We start from the raw sequence: 18,109 nt of genomic DNA on the forward strand, positions 1-18,109 counted from the left end.
AGACACCTCTGGCCTCTGGCCTCTGGCCTCTGACCCCTGACCCGCTAACCCACTGAGTCCTCTGAAATCCCCCCGCCGAAATAAGAGAACAACACTCACCACAATCAGCAGCACAAAGTATATCCAATCCCAAAAGCTGTGCGCATCCTGCACGTAATACATTATGTCCGTCCAGCCCTCCAGCGAGATGACCTGCAAATCCAACAAATATTTCACCGTAATTAGCGTGTGCTCTCTGTAGATATATAGCTATATACTTGTATACTTGTAAATGTACGAGTATGCAACGAAAAAATAAGGAAGGCAGATGGCTGGTGTTTTATTGTTCACGCCCGCCATTGTTGGCCAAAATGAAACGGGAAAGGCAAGGGAACGAGTTGTGGGCAGAGCAATTAGGATGGCGTTTTGGTCGGGGCCACGTCACGTATGCGTAATGTGCGGCTTTAAGCGGTGAAACACGAAGAAATTATCCATTAACTACCTGAACTTACACCAGCACAGAGTTACAGAGACTTAACAAATCAGTGGATATTTATGGATTTTATTAAAAATGCATAAATAAACTATCGATTGCACTAGATTGCCTTGACCATTTAGCAGCTTATGTGAATTGTATTACCAATTGTATCAAGGGCCTGCACAAATGCGCCGAAATTCCGTTCAGACTTAACTCCCTGAGGGCATTTAATACAGACGCCACTCGCGCTAAAACCGCCGCGTATAACCCGCCATTGGTTTCATGGCCTAATGTGCACTTGATTTGAGCTTAATTACATCATTTGACCTGCATATCAATAGATTGGCTTGCGGTGTGCGCCGTGTAATTGCCATATCAATTAGGACCGCCCCGGAGGACGAGTGCCATTCAAGTGGAGCGAGTGTGGGTTACCATTCATCAGTTTTGGCATCAGCATCACTATCGCCATCACTTTGGATATCACTATCACCCCGATTTCCGTTCGGAGGGCATGCAAATTGCTGGCTGGTTTGCTTTGTTAGTTTAGGGAAAGCTGGTAGAGCTGGGAGTTTTACTAGTGGCAGAAGTTGACGCCGAATTAGCATACAACACTTTGTTGTTCTATCGCAGCTCCTCGCCTGTTGCTATTTGTTCAACAAAGTTGGACACTAATTGGATACACAACGGAAACGCAAGTAGTATTGCTGGTGGTTGACACAGGCAGGTCGTAATCTAATTTTACAAAACATGGTTAGATCCTTAGTAAAACTTATAATTATTTTGCCGTGAAGGAACGGGGACGGGGACGGGGACGGGGACGGGGATTTCACTCACCAGGAATATGGCCACCCAGGCCATGCCGATGTTGTCGAAGGATATGGTGCCCTGGAAGGGATTCTCGCCGCTCTGCTTGCAGGTGGTATAGTACTGGTTCCAATTGACGCAGGACGTGTTCGTCGGCTCATTGAAGTCGAATAGCTTGGCCTCCTCTGCGGATTGCGGGATGAAGAGATGTTAGAATGATGTTAGAGGCGATGGGGGCGGAAAGTGTATTGTTTGTAATTGTGATTGCTTCGGTGGCTCTGGCTGTCATTAAGCGACAGCGAGAGGGCAATTAAAAATGCCATCAAATTTGATTACAGCGCAATTTGCACTTCATTTAGCTTTAAAGTTAATGTAATTGACGTTGGCTGGTAATAGGAATGGGTGTGTGGATTGGGCGAGACTTACCATTACAAACCAGCGAGCCAATGCGATAAGGCGGGAAGTTCCCGCACAGATGCATCCCCGAATCGTTGGGCGTGGAGCAGATATAGTCCTGGTCTTTGGAGAACTCGTAGTACTGCGACAGGCTAGGGGTGCGATGTGTACAGAGAATTAGGAGAGTCATGGGATGCGATTGTCAGTTTAGATCGGAAGAACATCCAGCACACAAAGAAACAAAGTGTACGAAACAGAAGTTCACACCACAGAGAGAGATATATATATATAGATCGAGACATATAGAGAGATAAGGAAGGAGTGAGAGTGAGAGAAAGATAAAGAGAGAGCACAAAGAGAACAATTAATAATCGTAATCCGTAATCGTAGTTCCATATAAGTAATCTGTGTATTCAATGCGTATCGTAAACATATACATCGAGATTTACGCAAAGAGATGTCAAAAAATAAAGCAAGAAAATGATACCAATAAGTCAATTTTGATTTGTGCTGAGTTTCGCGGTTGATCCGCGAAAACATTCAACTAATTAGAGTGAGATAGACAATGCCAATTCCAATATACGTGAGGCAAAATAAAAAATCTAAACAGAACTGAAAAGTGAGACACGGTTGATCAATGCAAGAGCGAAGCAGTTAGAGGTGAGCGATAGCGAGTAGCGAGAGCGAGTAAGCAAGAGCAAGTAGCAATAGCGTTTATCTAAGGCGAGTAGCGAGAGCGAGTGGAAGAAGCGAAAAGCTGTTGGTAGGCTCACACGCACACAGAGATCTGGACATAGCCACAGAGCGAGTAAACGGGAAGGAGTGAGTCATAGTAAGTGCTGCTGACTCTGAGCATCAGTACAGGAAGACACAACTGTACCGCAAGTGAGAAAGTGAGATATAAGCGAGCCACAAAGCGCCAACTAAAAAGCAAGAAGCACAAAAGGAATGAGGAGCTGGAGAGCAAAGAAAGACAGCTGGTAAGGCAGAGGGGAGGGGGGGATGTTGCAAAAAGGAAGAGGACTACACACTCGTAAAAAAGGAAATGAAAACGCCAAAGCAATTTAAATTAAACGCGCAGTGTTGCCACAAAATGGCCGACGCGCCGGAAATTCGCGACTTCAAAAAATGTCTGCCTCAACCAAGTGTCAACCGTAAAGTGTGCGTGTGTGTGTGTGTGTGTACGCTTGTCTGCGTTCCAGGGTGTTGTCGTGTGCGTGTGACAATAAAATGTGTTTAATATGCACGTGCAAGCACGGCAATGACAGTCGAGGACGAGGGACGAGCGGCATCGCAAGTGAATTTTGAAATATTCCCGCTCGCTCTATTCTGTTAATTTTTTTCCTACCATTTCTTTGCACAATTCGCACGCTTCAACGTATGCAAAACTTTATGGAGCCCATGTATATGCGTTTGTGTGTACATATGTGTAATTGTTGTACTTGATTTGCGCGAGCGTGTGTGTGTGTGTGTGTGTGTGTATGTGAATAGGAGAGAGCGAAAGGGAGAAGGGCGAATGAAGAAGCAGGGGCAGCTTTAAATACCTTTGCAATAGAAACTGATGATTTTTCCTGTAAAAAGAGTTCAGCTTACAAGAGATACACATACATAGGCGCACACAGCAGCGTGACAGTGTGTGTGTGTGTGTGTGAGTGCGGGGCAAGTGTGCCTGTGTGCTGCTGTACGTTTGTGTGTGTTTGTGTATTACGCTCTACTCTACTAAATATTGTACTGCACTGTGCTCCACTTTACTGTATTTCAGTGTGTGTGTGTTTGTGGACCCCAAAATGTTGTTTAACTTGGTGAGCAAAAAACTTAAAAAAAAACACAGAACTGTGCACGTTTAGAATGCCGACTTTTAAATACCCATCCGTAACATTCTTGAAAAAAAAAACAAGTTAATAACTTCTTTATACCACTAAGGTGTTGTTTATTGGGAATGTTTGTGACTCTTTTTTATATGTGGTGCATTGGTGGATAAGATCTGATAAAAATCTGCTGAAATCTGGTTTAAATGGAATGGGATCGTATAACACGAAATGAAAGGAGATACAGTTTACGGATCTACGTTGTGTGTATGTTGTTGCTAATTGGTATGCTTGTTATTTCGGTTATTTGTGTGTTTTCCTAGCTTCTCTTTTTCGGGGCTTCCAAAACATGTCATATACATATTCGTTTGTAGAACCTCAAACAATGATGAAAACAAAAGCAGCAAATTGCAAAATGAAACCCAAAAATTGGCAAATGCAACACAAACAAAACGGCTGAAAGGGGGATCGTAGTGGGGGCGTCTGACCCCGATTCTATATATATGTATATACATATGTCTATGTATATATATATATATCTACTCATAAAGAAGTGTGTGTGGTTTAGTTAGCAGCTGAGATCAGGTTCAAGTGGTGCCACATCAACTACTCTAAACACAAAAAGGAACGTACATCAAGTCTAGGCTAAAAATATTTGTGGTAACTGGAAAAGGGTTTAGACTAGGTGGCAAATAAAATGTGGCCTCAAATGGGTTAACTAGGGGCTTTTGCTTTTGGTACAGTTGTCTAGGGTGGGCAAAATAGTGAATACATGTAGTTTTTTTTCATTTTGGGCGGAGGAAACAGCAGGATGCTTAGTGGTAGTCTAGTTTAGTTTAATTTAGTTGATATTTAGTATAGCTTGGTATTTCGTATATATATGTATATATATTCATTAATCTTTAAGTATTACTTATACAAAGAGAAGGATAGAAATAGAGAGTTAGCTGGTTAAACGTTAGAGTTAAAAGAATCGTATTTCGTATTATCGTATGGCCACATTTTTAACTAATACGAGTATATAGATATGCACATCTACTAATACGGTGTGTTGACTATCGAACGTGTGTGGGAACGTGAGGGGTACATAGAGTAGTGTGTGTGTGTGAGGGTGTGTGGTGGAAAGTACTTGGACAGTGAAGTATTGATTCCTTTGTCTATCCAATTCAAACGCCGTGGCCACTGAATTATCCTATTCTCAATAGGCTTACATACACGCAGAAATTGAGAATGTATAGATGATAATATTGAATATGGTCCATCAAGCCGGATTTTCCTACTTCTAGGCATACGATTGCGAAAATTGTATATTCCACAGAGTATGTTATTATGGAAAGAAGCTGGATACAGTGGCCAACGCGCTTCACGTTAGGGGGGAAAAACATTTAGATATCGAGCTATTGGTAGAGTAGTACCCACTAGTCAGGGGACAAAGGGTTTAGGGGTAAAGGTCAAAGGTCTAAGCACTTAGCAGGCTAGCGCTGGTGAAGGCAGACACAGTTAGAGGAAGGCTAGAGGTATTTAAAGTCAGTGGTGAAGAGTAACATTGATATCAGTATTTATAGACAGAATCTAGTTGTAGACTAGCTAGTAGACGGCTATTAGAATCTGTATCTGTTTATTGTGTCCACTTGGGGGTCTTCCTTTGGTTTAATAGTGTGTGTAACTGTGTGTTCGTGTGTGTGGGAGTGTGTCAGTGTGTGGGTTAAGTTAAGAGGGGAATAAATCATTTTATCTTACGAGTTAACACGGACTCGAACTCTGTACACTTCAGGAACCCTGTAAACAAAAAATTTGTTCCCGGTATGATTTTTGTTTTTGTTTCATATTATCTGCTTTTGTTGGTATTTGATATTTATTTTTGTTTGGTTTGCTTCTAGGGGAAAAACGTAAAACTCGAAACATAAAGAGATAAGTGGAGGTCAGATTTTGGATTTTTGATATGCTTGGCTGCCAATTAGGAATATTTTTGTTCTCTTGTTCTGTTTTGGTTTCATTTTTTATTTATTTTTTTCGGATTTTTGTCACAACTTGGCAACAAATCGAAGAAACGAAAAACTGGAAAAGAACATATATGCATATATATATCTATACTCTGTTTGCCATTCTCACAGGCTTGTCTGTTGTTGTGAGTGTGCGTGTGAGGGTGTGGGTGTGTGTTGTGTCTGTTGTGTGTATGTATGGGTGTGGGTGTGGGTGTATATACAGCATGACTTCGGAAGCTCACAATATCACAGAAATTTTGATTGTATGGTACAATTTCTGCCCGTGCGAATACAGTTTGTTCATAACGAAAAGCCCAAAAACCAAATCAAAATGATTTCAAACCAAAAAGGGAACTGCCGTAATTAAAGTACCACCATCAACATTAATGGGGCAAGCACCTGTTTTATGCTATATTTTTGGAAAATATGTCTGCCTAGACTTCAATAGTAGGAATTAAATTTCCCAGACTCATCAAACCAAATCATCTTAATATTCGGTCGACTGCAAATTGCCAGTTGCACGATAATTATGCAAAGCAAAAGTCAGCCGCAAAAATAAATTTATTTTGCGAACAACATATAATCGGGTGTATAAACAAACAATTTGTACAGCTGGGCATGCAAAAGCAAACAACAAACAATAAACAAGGAAACCGGGAGAAACAAAGACGCCAAAAATTGAATCTTCTTGGACAATCCGCGCAGCGACCCAAAAATTTCGTTGCCTACTTTAAAGGGCTGCGCTGTCTATGTATGGGTGAGTCCTTCTGTTTTTTTCGCGTGTGTCCCTGTGTGTGTGTGTGTGAGAATGAGAGAGCACGCGTGTCCTTTCTGTTCTGCGTGTGACGTTATAAAGCCGCCGTGGCACAAACACAGACGCAAACACAATGCCAATGATAAATGATTGTTTTGGCCAAGTTTAAAATCTTTTGTCAGCTGCCGACGAGAGAGCACTGTGGCTCTCAGCCACTCAAAAAGGATTCAAAATTCAAGACATGTTTGAATACATGGATATTGGAATATATTTGAAAAATTGCTTTCAATTAAAAAGCTAAACACACTTGTAAGATGACTACCACCAGTTCTTTAAGCATCCATGGTTTGTCTTTCACTTTTGTTTAATTACAGGGAATTCTGATAGGACTTGCACCACTGTGCGGTCCTTTTGCCAGCTTCTTCCTGCTGTCAGGACCACAGACGGCTGTTTTTTGTTGCCACAACTGGCCCAAGGATTTGGCCGATGGACCGAAGAAGGGAATTGGGCCCAAGTGTGCAGAACGGACTTCATCAGGCCTTTTGGATTTCTTATGCAAATTCATCGGACTCTGATGCAACTGTTTTTGTTTAAGGCGTTTATAGCGTTGTTTGTGTGAGTGATATGTGCTTGTATCCTGTGTCCTGTATCCTGTGTCCTGTGGCTAAGGCTAGGGCAAACAAAAACCAAAAGCTAAGCCATGGAACCAAAAAAGCCAAACAGCGGGAGGATTGGGAAAGCAGCAGCCAGGCAGTTGTGAAGGACTCGGCTGAAAGTCTGGACTCGATTTAAGTTTAGATGACGCGGAGTAAAAAATACAAAGCCAAAAGCCAAAAACCAAAAACCAAAGCACTCAAGGCAACAAAAGAAAGTTCGAATCGGAATACACGATACGGGCATATATATATGTATATATCGATATGTACAATATGTATGTTATATGCCTAGATATGTACGATTATGTATGAGACCCGGAGGCGCCGGCAGACAGAGGCCTATATGTCCCATACGACCTGGTTTTCTTTTTCATACTCAAATCGAGTGCTTAGGACTCGCCCCAACTTTGTACTTACGTGAGGGGATAGACCATGCCTTCGGTTCGCATCAGACTGCACCGCTGCCGTAGAATGCCCTCCCAGAGCTGGACGCCAATAATGCCGAAGATGAAGAACACGAAGAAGCAGAGCAGCAGGACATTGCCCAGCATGGGCAGCGTGTCCAGCAGGAGCATCACCAGGATTCGCATACCTGCAGTGGATTAGGCGTCACAACCTTGGAGTTAACTCCACCAGCTACCAACTGCAAACTTACTGGGTATTCGATTGATGGCCCGCAGCGGGCGTAGCACTCGAATCGTCCGGATGGCAGTCAGATTGAGGTTCTCCACGTGCATCACATACTCCAGCAGACCGGCTAGTACGATGAAGAAGTCCAGCCGGTTCCACGAGTCCGCCAGATAGGTGTTCTTGCCACAGATGCCCATGGCCACCATCTTGATGGTCATTTCCAGGGCGAAGAAGGCGAAGATTATGTCGTCGAAGATCTGAAAAAGGAATACATGTATCTAGGTAGCTATGATCTTTTTCTTTCCGTTCGCTCTTTAATTTGAGCCGCTTTTTAGAGCTCCACCAACTGCTGCGCACCGCAAACCCCATTCGATTAATGGCCTATACCTAACGAACTAACGACAGTTGATCAAATTAAAATTAGCAAACCATGCTTATGGGAGGGGGGCAAGGGGATGTGGTTCGGGGGTGGCAAGGACACGTCAGGCGTCACACACATGCACATCGAAATGAGTTTGCCTTGGCGGCGTCATCATCATCGCCATCGCCATCGCCATCGCCATTGCCATCATCGTCGTCGTCTTTTTCTTGTGCACCGTCTTGTGTCAAGTAATTTGGGTTCTTTGGGGGATGGTCGGGATATATATATGTGTGTTGGGATAAGGGTGGCAGAGTGGGCGGCAGTAACGCCCACTTATGTCACTGACTGCGACTGCGGCTGTCGTTTTCATTTTGACTTTGTGCTGTGTGCCAATTTGGCGATGCCTTCGCTTGTCTTGTCTTGTCTCGTCCTTCCTGCCACCTCCATCGCCATCTCCGCAAGAAACTCATCCTTGTCCTTGCCAGTATCCAGTATCCAGTATCCTGGCGCGACTGGTGCTGGTCCCCCGCTTTTCGGGAGGTCCTGGCCCGGCTGTCCTGTTACTTTACACTTGGCTGCCGCCGAAACTGTCGCCCGACTTACATATCATTTACAAACATTTTCGCACGTTGAGCCCGGCTATTCTCTCTATGCTCTGTCTGTAATTGCCCCACTGAACACTCCACTGCACAGCACCCACTCCGCCCGCATCACGCTCCCCAAAGGCAAAAAAAAAGAAAATGTAGGAAGAAAACCTGCGGTGGTGCCGCCTAATGAGCCGAAGTGCCTCGTTGGGGTGTCATCAGTGTGGCAGGCAGGCAGGAAGTGAGCCAAAAAATTGCTTAAATAAATGGCATTTAATGTGACACCGACGCTGACAGGCCCACCTGGGGAGCAAGGATATCCAGCGAAGAAAGCGAGACCCAGCCATTCGAGTCCTTCGCCACACTTTTCGCATCATTTTTCCTATCAAATTAACCTTAAGCCCCCGGGATGGATCCATAATTATGTCAATTAAAAATATTCCACACAGGCAGTACTAAATGCACTGACATGGCATTGCAATTTTCATGCTGTTCGTACTCAAACATTTACAAGCCAAATTCAATGAGTTATCCTATGGTATCTTAATTTCTCTTAGTTCCACTCACCTGAAGAATCTTGCAGCGGTTCGTGACACAGGCGTCGTCCACGCAGGGCTGATACATGCCGAGGGTGATGCAGTTGAGCAGGATGACCAGGATGGAGACGCGCTCGAACCATGTGGGGTGGCCCAAATGGAGGCAAGTCCGTATCTAAGTTAAGGGAAGAACCAAAGGAACGGCAAACAAGGACGAGGTCAAAGGGAAACACAGAGATATTTTCGTGGCACAGTCGTTGCCTACTTTTGTGCGCTGATTGAAGGCGAAGCAAGTCGAGCGCAAGAAGCGGGCAAGGGGCGGAGCAGGGGGGCGTGGCGGATAACAACTTGCAGTTGCCTCTAATGCGCACTCAAGTGCTTGTCAACTTGCCTGCCACCCAGCCAGCCACCCACACCGCCCACATTTTCCACCCGCCTCCTGCGGTTGTCGTTTGTCGGTCTCGTTTGGAATGCTCTCGGTTTTGGTTTAGTGGGGCTGGCTGCTTGGGGCTCTTGGTTTCTGCATTCCCATTGCAGCTCCCAATCCCAATCCCATTCCCATTCCCAGGCAGCAAATGCAGCAAATTGATGACAGTTGGCAGTCAGCTCATAACACTCGATCTAAATGCGTTTGGCCAAGCAGGCAGCTCAGCTGAATGCAACATTGTAAATTACTGGTTTTATATGTTTTCTCTGTCCCTAAACTTTAACACTCATACGCAGTGTGGCCTCGGCCCAAATACCCATCACTTAAGCAGTTAATACATGCAAATGCCACAGTTTATTGCTCATACGCAGTGTGGCTCTGCTCGCATCGTTCGAGATGTTGCATTTTTAGAGAAAACAAGACTAGGCAAAAACAAACAATTTGGGCTTAGATGAAGCCACAATGAGCCGAGTTTGAAAGCCGCAAGGCAGCAGGAAATACGTGTGCGTGTGCGTGTGTGAAGTTCTTTGTAATTTAATCACTCAAATGAAATTGTGTCAGAGTTTAATTGTCTGCCTTAATTGCTGTTTTCTTTAGACTCTTGGAAATGTGGAAAATACAGCAACGCACAGGCAAACGCAATACCTAAGCAAAATACGAGTGCAAGTAATGCGCTTTTAGGGCTCCACGTTATTTTCTTTTTTTTTTTTTGGGTGGGGGGGTTTCATCAAATGGAATTCAATCGACTGCTCCAGCGACTGAATTTTTCGCCCAACCCATCGTCCTTTCTGCCACTTGTCGCCTAAAAGCCTCGCAGCTGCACTTTGGTTTTCGGGCCTCGGGCGAAAAAGGAAGAGCAAAAAACTGGAAAACACAAACACTCGCACAAGGCCAAGTTGGCAAGCAAGTTGGCAAAGGGGGGGGATTTCGAGCCGGCTTAATGCATGGCCAAATGAGCGCCAAGGACTCATTCTTTCGCCGGAGCAATTAAGGATCGAGAGCACACGCGCAAAATGGCAAAAATGTTTACGCTATTAACGCACAATTAAAGATAAAACGCGGCGCACCATCCGCTGGCCAGAAACCAGCGAAACCGAAATAAAACGCAAGGAAATGGGCGGAAAAAAAGAAATAACGGAAAAGCACAAACAAGCGAAATATTCCCGGGTGGTGAGGACGAAAAGTCGCCACAAAAAGGGCAATTCATTAGGAGGCGAGGGGCGATTGAGGCATATGCTGTTCGAGGGTCAGGGAATCGGATTCGCTCGGATCGGATAGTTTGGGCTCGTGGTTCTGGATTCAGTTCAGTGCAGTGCAGTGCAGTTCGCTTTGGTTTGGGACCGCGGCCGTGTCATAAAAACAAATGTGAGCCGGCCAGACGGCACAAAGGGCCGCGACCAGGCCAACAAAAAGGGCGGGATGGGCGGCTCCCTAGGGGGCGGGGCGGCACGGGGAACACGCCCACTCTCCGCCTGGATAAATACTGCAGCAGCACAAATATGCGACAGCAGTGGCAGCAGCATCGACCCTGGCGCATTCATTTCATTCAACCTGCCTTCAAAGGGAGGCATGGTATAGTATATATATCCCACGTATAGGGATGCCAAAATACAGCACGATATATAAATATTATACCAAGTTGCGCTTTTTTTATGCCAAATAAAATAGCGATATTTAAGGTCCAGCCTTTCGGTTTTAACGTCAATTTTATGGTTGCGGATTAAAGCTGTCTGCAATCGAAGGAAATTCCATATAAAAACTAAAATTTACAAAGCAAGATGTTCCGATATGACATCTACCCCATTGATATTCTACCCACCCTATTCATCCCCATCCCTGGTCAGGTGTGAGAGTGGGTGGTAAAGTGGGTGGGAAGGTCGGGCCCGGGTGTGCGCGCATTATTTTTGATTTGGCTACAGCGATGGCCCCCCAGCCAACAGTAAACAAATTAAGTCGAGCGTTAAGTCGGCCAGCGGATGGGGCGTTGCCATTAAGGGGCGTGGCAGGTCGGGTCGGGGAATGGGGACGCATGCAGGCGTGCAGAAATCGCAACAAATTAAAAGAGCCACAAACAAAAACGAGGCCCCGAAAGCAAAAGCCGAATAAGATGACTGAACATGCCAAATTGCTGAAACGGGGCGACGGCGCCTGAAGAACGGAGAGTGCTGAATACTGAATGGCGAATAACGAATAACGAATCACGAATAACGAATAAGCAAGGCCCGAATGAGGCAAGCGAAACATAAAAAACAAACATTTGGAAAACGAAAAGGCCAAAAGTAAAAGTGAAAGTGAAAAACTTGAGATAAATTGGCTGCGCAAGGGACAAGTTCGCCTCAGTTCGATTTAATTGCTCCTGTGACATCAGAGGTCCATCTAATTGACTACTCATCCGTACAGAGATTTGCGATACAAAGTGGGTAGTTGCTAGGAAAACGAAGCTACTGCCACATATGCTGGATAACACAACTTGAGCCATTTAATTGCCTTTAGCAGTGCTTTTAAAGGCATTAGGAAAGGGAAACGAAAGTCAACAAGCAGTTAACACAACCTGCACAAGGACTCTCGCTACTCGTCCGTTTGGCAGAACGAGACGCATTAGTGTAACGAATACAATGCACGTACTCCGTGGCGGTCAGCGAGTCCAAAGGGGACTCACACCGACTCCTGGTCCTCCGTCATAATTAGTTATGGCCGTCGGAGCGACTTCACATTGTCCAAGGAGCGAATCCTGGCCCGCATTCCCTGCTAATGATGCCTGCGCATCCGAATAGCCGTGTGTGCTCCTAATGCAGCCAGCTGGTGTGGGTGCCTCTGGTTGGCAGCCCCTGACCGCCAAAACCGACACTTAGCGCCCGCTCCTGCGATCCCCACACACACACACAGATGCATCTATATGTATATATGGACGTTGCACGTGCCGCGCACATTTCGCGCTAAAAGCGCCGTAAAATGAAGGAGACAACTTTGCGGAAACTGCACGAAAATGCATCATCCCATATGAGGGTGTGCTTAAAGTTGCATTGCTAATTTGGGTGGAAAAGTTGCAAAGGCCAATGTCACCTCACAGAGAAAAATTTCTTGAGGATCCTAGGATTCGATATAATGATATAATGGCAACCTGTGCAAATGAACTTGTGTGAGGGAGCATTGCTTGTAATTAAGTTATTCTCCAATATTTTCCAAGCGAACTGATTAATATTCTAGACGTGCCCTTTGATAACAGTTGGCAGAGTGGCTCCATCGATGGACGGCGGTGGGAAAAGCGGCAAGGAAGCGTATGCCAACCGATATTGATACGCAAGGCCAGCTGGCGACGCTGCGGCGGCTTTAACTTTTTGGCAAATGGCACCGCTGACCTCAGCTGCAGCCGAAGTCACGTCTGGGTCACCAAAGACACGGTCGAGACGAGCGTCGCCAGCGGAAGCGGAAAGGGAAAGGGAAAGGGAAGCGGAAGTGGATGTGGAAGTGGAAATGGGGTAGCACAAGCAAGTTGCACTTAAATTAGTTTAGCCAAAGCAGTTTGATTGCAACCAGGGCGAAGTTGCACCGCAGCCCAGCCACAAAATCGCTGCGGCTGCCAGTGTTCAACTGAACGCCAACCACACTTTCTACACAATAATTGGCGCTGAGGGAGGCGGCATTGGGCATGCCATCGCCATCGCCATCGTATCGTAAACTTTGACAATAAAATCCATAAAATGTCAGCAAGATATAGAAAACAATACAATGGCGGGGCGACGCTTGAAGAGCGCGAACAATGGGGCAAATCAAAATTTATGGCTAACAATTAAGTGGCAAGTACCGAGAGAGCGATTACATACTTGTGCCACAAAGCAACGGAGATTTCCATGGGTGTGGATGTGGCACATCAAGTGGCTAAATCGCAGCCATCATCGCGGCTTTTGGGCTAAAAATAATGACATTCCACTCACTGCGATGTCCCAGGAGCAGCGACTCGACGTTCGAAACTCAATTATCATAATTTACTCAGACTCAGACTCCGAACCAGAACCAGAACCACGGGCATAAATAAATATCCACGTCAGTCAATTTTAATTTCGCTCCAAGTGAAATGTGAAGTGCGCGCCAAGGAGTATGCAAAGCGATTTTTCATGCACATGTGCCACATGCCACTCGAGGCAGCAGCAGGGGCAGGATCGGAGGCGGTAGCAGGGGGTCTGGCACTGGCAGATAAACAACATCGAATCGCCAGGGTTGTCAACTTCTTCCTTCCGCCTACGCCGCCGCCGCCTCCTCCGCCTCCCACATCCCACTGATTGGCGCACATTATCCCCCCAGAAAATGGGCGGGGATGCGGCAGATATGAAAACAAGGCGGCAGCGGAAGAATCTGGCAACTGGGACTGGGGGACATATATCCACTGGTTCCGTCTCTCAATGACGATGCCCATTCAGATATTTATTATTTATGCCCAGCGAACTCACACACACGCCATACCTTTTGCAACTGCTGACATTGTAGCATGAATTTTGCAACAGGCAGCTAAAAAAAGAAAAACAGAGAAATTGGTGAGTAGATCGAATAAGAGATACCCAGTACATATTTTATATATTTTTCTTATATTGAGCCGCCTATAACCTGAGCACTATGAGCTTGTAGATCATATAGAATCCTAGCTATATAGATTACCCAAAGCAAGATTGCCAAGGAAGGACATCAAAAGGATGCACCTGTTACAAATTCGCATCCTACACTGAATCGAGTATCCTTAGGCGTATTAAAAAAATGCATGAATAATACAAAAAAAATAAAAAGTGGAGAGAGAAAAGCGGGAGGAAGAGGGCGGAAAAAGAAGAGAAAAATCAATAGGCTCACAACGCACATCCTGGGAAATGTGTGACAAGGACACTTCAGCACACACACCCATGGGTAAATTGCCAGCGAAGGACAATGGCAATTAGGGCATCCCAGCCCAGCCATCAACCCACCAAACACGCTCCGTTTTTGTTTGTGCAAAGGATATGGATTGGTGATGAGCATCAGGCACCAGTTGCGCGGCCGGGTGTACTGCGTCAGCGCCCTGATGGAGATCTCGGGGAATCCCGGATACGGCAGATTCGGTTCGCCGGACGAGCTGGACGAGCTGGAGGACGAGGTGTGCGATGAGTCGCCGTCGTCGGAGCTGCAGCTGCCATTGCAACTGGAGGCGGTCGACGAGCTGACCGCTCCACCAGTGCGACCTCCTCCTCTGGATCGGGATCGAGATCGGGATCGGGATCGGGATCGTCCTGCGGCTGTTGCTGCGGCAGCATCGCTCAGCGATGAGGCACCACTGTGCCGGCGTCCTGTTCGCCGACGTGCCGCCTTCTGCTCATCGCGACGATCGCGGCGCTCCTGCCGATCCTGCCGATCCTGGCGGTCACGTCGATCGTGATGTTCCTTCCCCTGATAGCGACGCCTGCTGCTGCCTCCACCATCCGAGGCATTCGATGTCTGGCGATGCGATGACCGCGGGCCGCTCGTCTGACTGCTCGTTCTTTCCGCAGGATTCGCCGACGCCGACGCCGACTTGGCATTGGCACTGGAGGAACTGGTTTTCCGCAACCGCTGGCTGCCACGCCGATGGCCGCTGCCACCGGAAACGGACACGTTGCTGCCACCGCCCCCGTCGACGATCACCGTCATGGGCGGCTCTTCGTTGGAATGCATTTGACTTACTCTGTTGGTGATGCTGCTGCTGCTGCTGAGCTTGCTGTTGCTGTTGCTGTTGCCGATGTGGCTGTTGCTGTTGCTGTTGCAGCCTTCTGTTGCTGCTGCCACGCCACGTCGCTGGCCATTCCTAGCTGCTGCTGCTGCTGCTGTTGCTGCCGCCGATGTTGCCGCTGTCGAGGTTGCAGATGTTGCAGATGTTGCTGATTGAGTTGTGGTTGTTGTTGTTGCCGCCGCTGGCTGTGGCAGCATTTTCTGGGGTGCCAACTAAGCGAATTTCGGTCATTCCATCTTCCTGCCGATTGCTGAAATTGATGAAGGGGTAAGTGAACAATTAGTACAGTCATTAAAGTCGAATATTAAATTATAAGTGCAACATCAGCTTACACCAGAGCAAAGTTAATTAACACTATTTCCAAAAAAAGGAAACCATAAGCCACTAAATCGCTGTCATATCCACAGGATTTAATTAGGACTTGTATAATTTCATTTCGAAAATCCAGTTTCCGCTTTTTTTTTTCCAATTTTAAGCGCATTACTTATTTTATTACGCTTTAATGAGCTCATTAGAACAATTTTCTTCTGGTGTACGTGCAGAGTTTCGGGAATTGATTTTTAATGCGATACTTGGCGTCAGCAATGGGCACCACCCACTCCCAAACTGAGCCACCCACACACTCACCCACATAATGAAGCCAAAACATAATTTATACGCACGTGCGTTGCTTTTTCTGAAAACTTGATGTATGTGTGTGGGTGTGTGTGAGTATGTGTGGGTGCGTGCGTGTGTAGTACGTAAAAATAATGAGAAGCACATTTTGTGCGTATAGACAAGAAACGTAGCATACTTTTTGGGGGAGACCCTTGTGCGCTCAATCATTAATTACGGCTCGTGTGCGTCTGCGTCTGTGTCTGTGTTTGTGTTTGTGCTTCGCCGTGAGGTGAGGACCTCTAACACATTAACGTGCCAAAAAGTGCTTCGTTGTGGTTTCCCACACACGCACACACAGTTGCAATTGTGTGAAAATTGGCTCATTGATAGGCTGCCAAAGAAATGCCACAAGGGATGAGGCTCCTTTGAAAAGCTATTGAGATATTTGTGCGGATCTATTGAACCGATTGAACAAGCCCTTTTTTTTCAAACAATTTATCAAAATGCAGATAAACTACAAACAGTCGTTTGATATACATTTAAGTAAACGCAAATAATCGCAGAAGGTTTTGTTTAATACTCGGACAAGTATGCATGAATATTTAAAATTTAAAATGTATACTTATAATAAAGAACTAAATCCTTAAATGATGTTATAAGCGTCTTCTTGTCCGTACGCAAATCCGTTGATTTAATGGTTTGTCGAATGGGCTATTGAGAATTGCCAGGACACGTGTCCCTTAGCTGTATTTTTGTTGCTACTGCCGTTATTGTTATGGTTATTTTGTGGGTGGACCTTAGGACTAGAAATCACAATAATTAATCGTCGACTGGCGCCATTTGTTTATCAGGCGGAAACGGAAGTCAGCGCCAAGACAAACAATGCCAAACACACAGGCATACATAGACGCACGTGACAATACAAAAGTTACCCTATAATTTGGAAAATGTTGAGCAGGCTTAAGGAGACAGGAGCAAACACACGCACACATGTACACAGTGGTACAACTATTGTAAGCGGCTTGCACAAAAACACATGGCACCCATGTAACCTCACACAATCAGGCTGTATCTGTGTGCGATTTACCCCGGCTCTCTGCGTTTGTGTGTGTGCGCCTTACACAGATATACATAATTAAACACAAACAGCGCGGGTAAGGCAACTTTGGTGTTGATATTAGTCAAAGGGCGAACAAAAATACAAATAAACCCAACACACACACACACAAGCAGACTTTAGCCGAATAACGGGATCAATGTGACATTCAAACATGTCAGATATTAACGCGATAGCAATTTGAAATGGGTCAACACAGTGCGCAACATGAATTTATGTTGTAAGTGGACTCAAACTGTAGATATACATCGCCATAAACGGTTTCCCAAAACGAGCGGACTTATTGAGTTCGTTCCGAATGGATTTGCCAGCCATTGTGCATTATTATATCGCATAACAAATTGCAACTCAATTCAATTGAAAGGAATTAAAAAAGGGCACGCCTAGGAGCTCAATCCATTAGTCACATAAAATAACAGCTACATTTTCCCGTACTTTTGTTAAGTACGAGCTGAAAATTATATTTCCTTCAGAATTTATATTAGAAAAAAGGAATAAAACCTTTAAGACATGTGTACCTACACAACTGTCACTCGTTGCCTTGCAAGTTTTTTCACTTATCACCAACCAATTTGTTATTTACCCACACATACATAGCTGTCTGGTAGTTGGCCCCCTTCGCTTTTCCGCCGGCGGGTTAATGTAAACAACAACCAGGACAATTCACTCTTCAGACTGTCGGTGCCATGAAAATATGCAAATAAATTGCCGCTTATGTGGCAAGATATTTGCACAGTCCTCCATGGCCCGCACACTTTTTATTCTGCGGCTGTCGGTGGAATCTGCGGATATATAATTCACTTTTAAATGCAAAATCAAGCCCCTGTCATTGATAGCTGTCTCTGGAGCAGCGGCAAAGTAAAATAGCACACAACACGAGCAAAAAACTGAAGCAACGCGAGGGGGAAAATCAAGAAGGCAGTCCCACGAATAATAAGCATACGCAGCGTGGTACACACGTTGGCAAATAAATCAGTGGCAGCGCGCCTCGATGTCGCCCGACGGCTTGGAGATCCTTTTTTGTGCCGCTCAGCTCAGGGAGTCCTTTCTCGAGCCTGGAAGATTTATGCTCACCGTCTGCCTTATGAGGCAGGGACTGTCGGAAAAAGTCGCCGACATTAGCATAAAGCCATGGTGCCATTTTGTTATTTTGGCGGCATGGGAAGTGAGAACTTTGAGCAGATTACAACTTAACTTTCGGTTATCAATGCCCATTGCGATTGCCATCCCATTGGGCAATGGTCAGTTATGGGTATGCGGCTTTCTTCG

General features: G+C 45.6%; 1 protein-coding gene across 1 annotated transcript in view; it reads right to left on the minus strand.

Moving 5' to 3' along the window:
• LOC6551337 (voltage-dependent T-type calcium channel subunit alpha-1G) overlaps nucleotides 1-18,109 on the minus strand; it is an 80,005-nt gene that overhangs the window by 24,889 nt on the left and 37,007 nt on the right. Inside the window, exons 4-10 of the mRNA XM_026981648.1 lie at nucleotides 14,386-15,376; nucleotides 9,003-9,114; nucleotides 7,516-7,747; nucleotides 7,278-7,452; nucleotides 1,688-1,809; nucleotides 1,292-1,446; nucleotides 100-192 (exon numbers count right to left, since the gene is read on the minus strand). Coding sequence (XP_026837449.1) covers nucleotides 100-192; nucleotides 1,292-1,446; nucleotides 1,688-1,809; nucleotides 7,278-7,452; nucleotides 7,516-7,747; nucleotides 9,003-9,114; nucleotides 14,386-15,323 — 1,827 coding nt within the window. The 5' untranslated portion in view covers nucleotides 15,324-15,376. The remainder of the gene's footprint in view (nucleotides 1-99; nucleotides 193-1,291; nucleotides 1,447-1,687; nucleotides 1,810-7,277; nucleotides 7,453-7,515; nucleotides 7,748-9,002; nucleotides 9,115-14,385; nucleotides 15,377-18,109) is intronic.

Source organism: Drosophila erecta, unplaced genomic scaffold (genome assembly GCF_003286155.1).
Source record: "Drosophila erecta strain 14021-0224.00,06,07 unplaced genomic scaffold, DereRS2 tig00000126-arrow-pilon, whole genome shotgun sequence".
Taxonomy (NCBI): Eukaryota; Metazoa; Arthropoda; class Insecta; order Diptera; family Drosophilidae; genus Drosophila; species Drosophila erecta.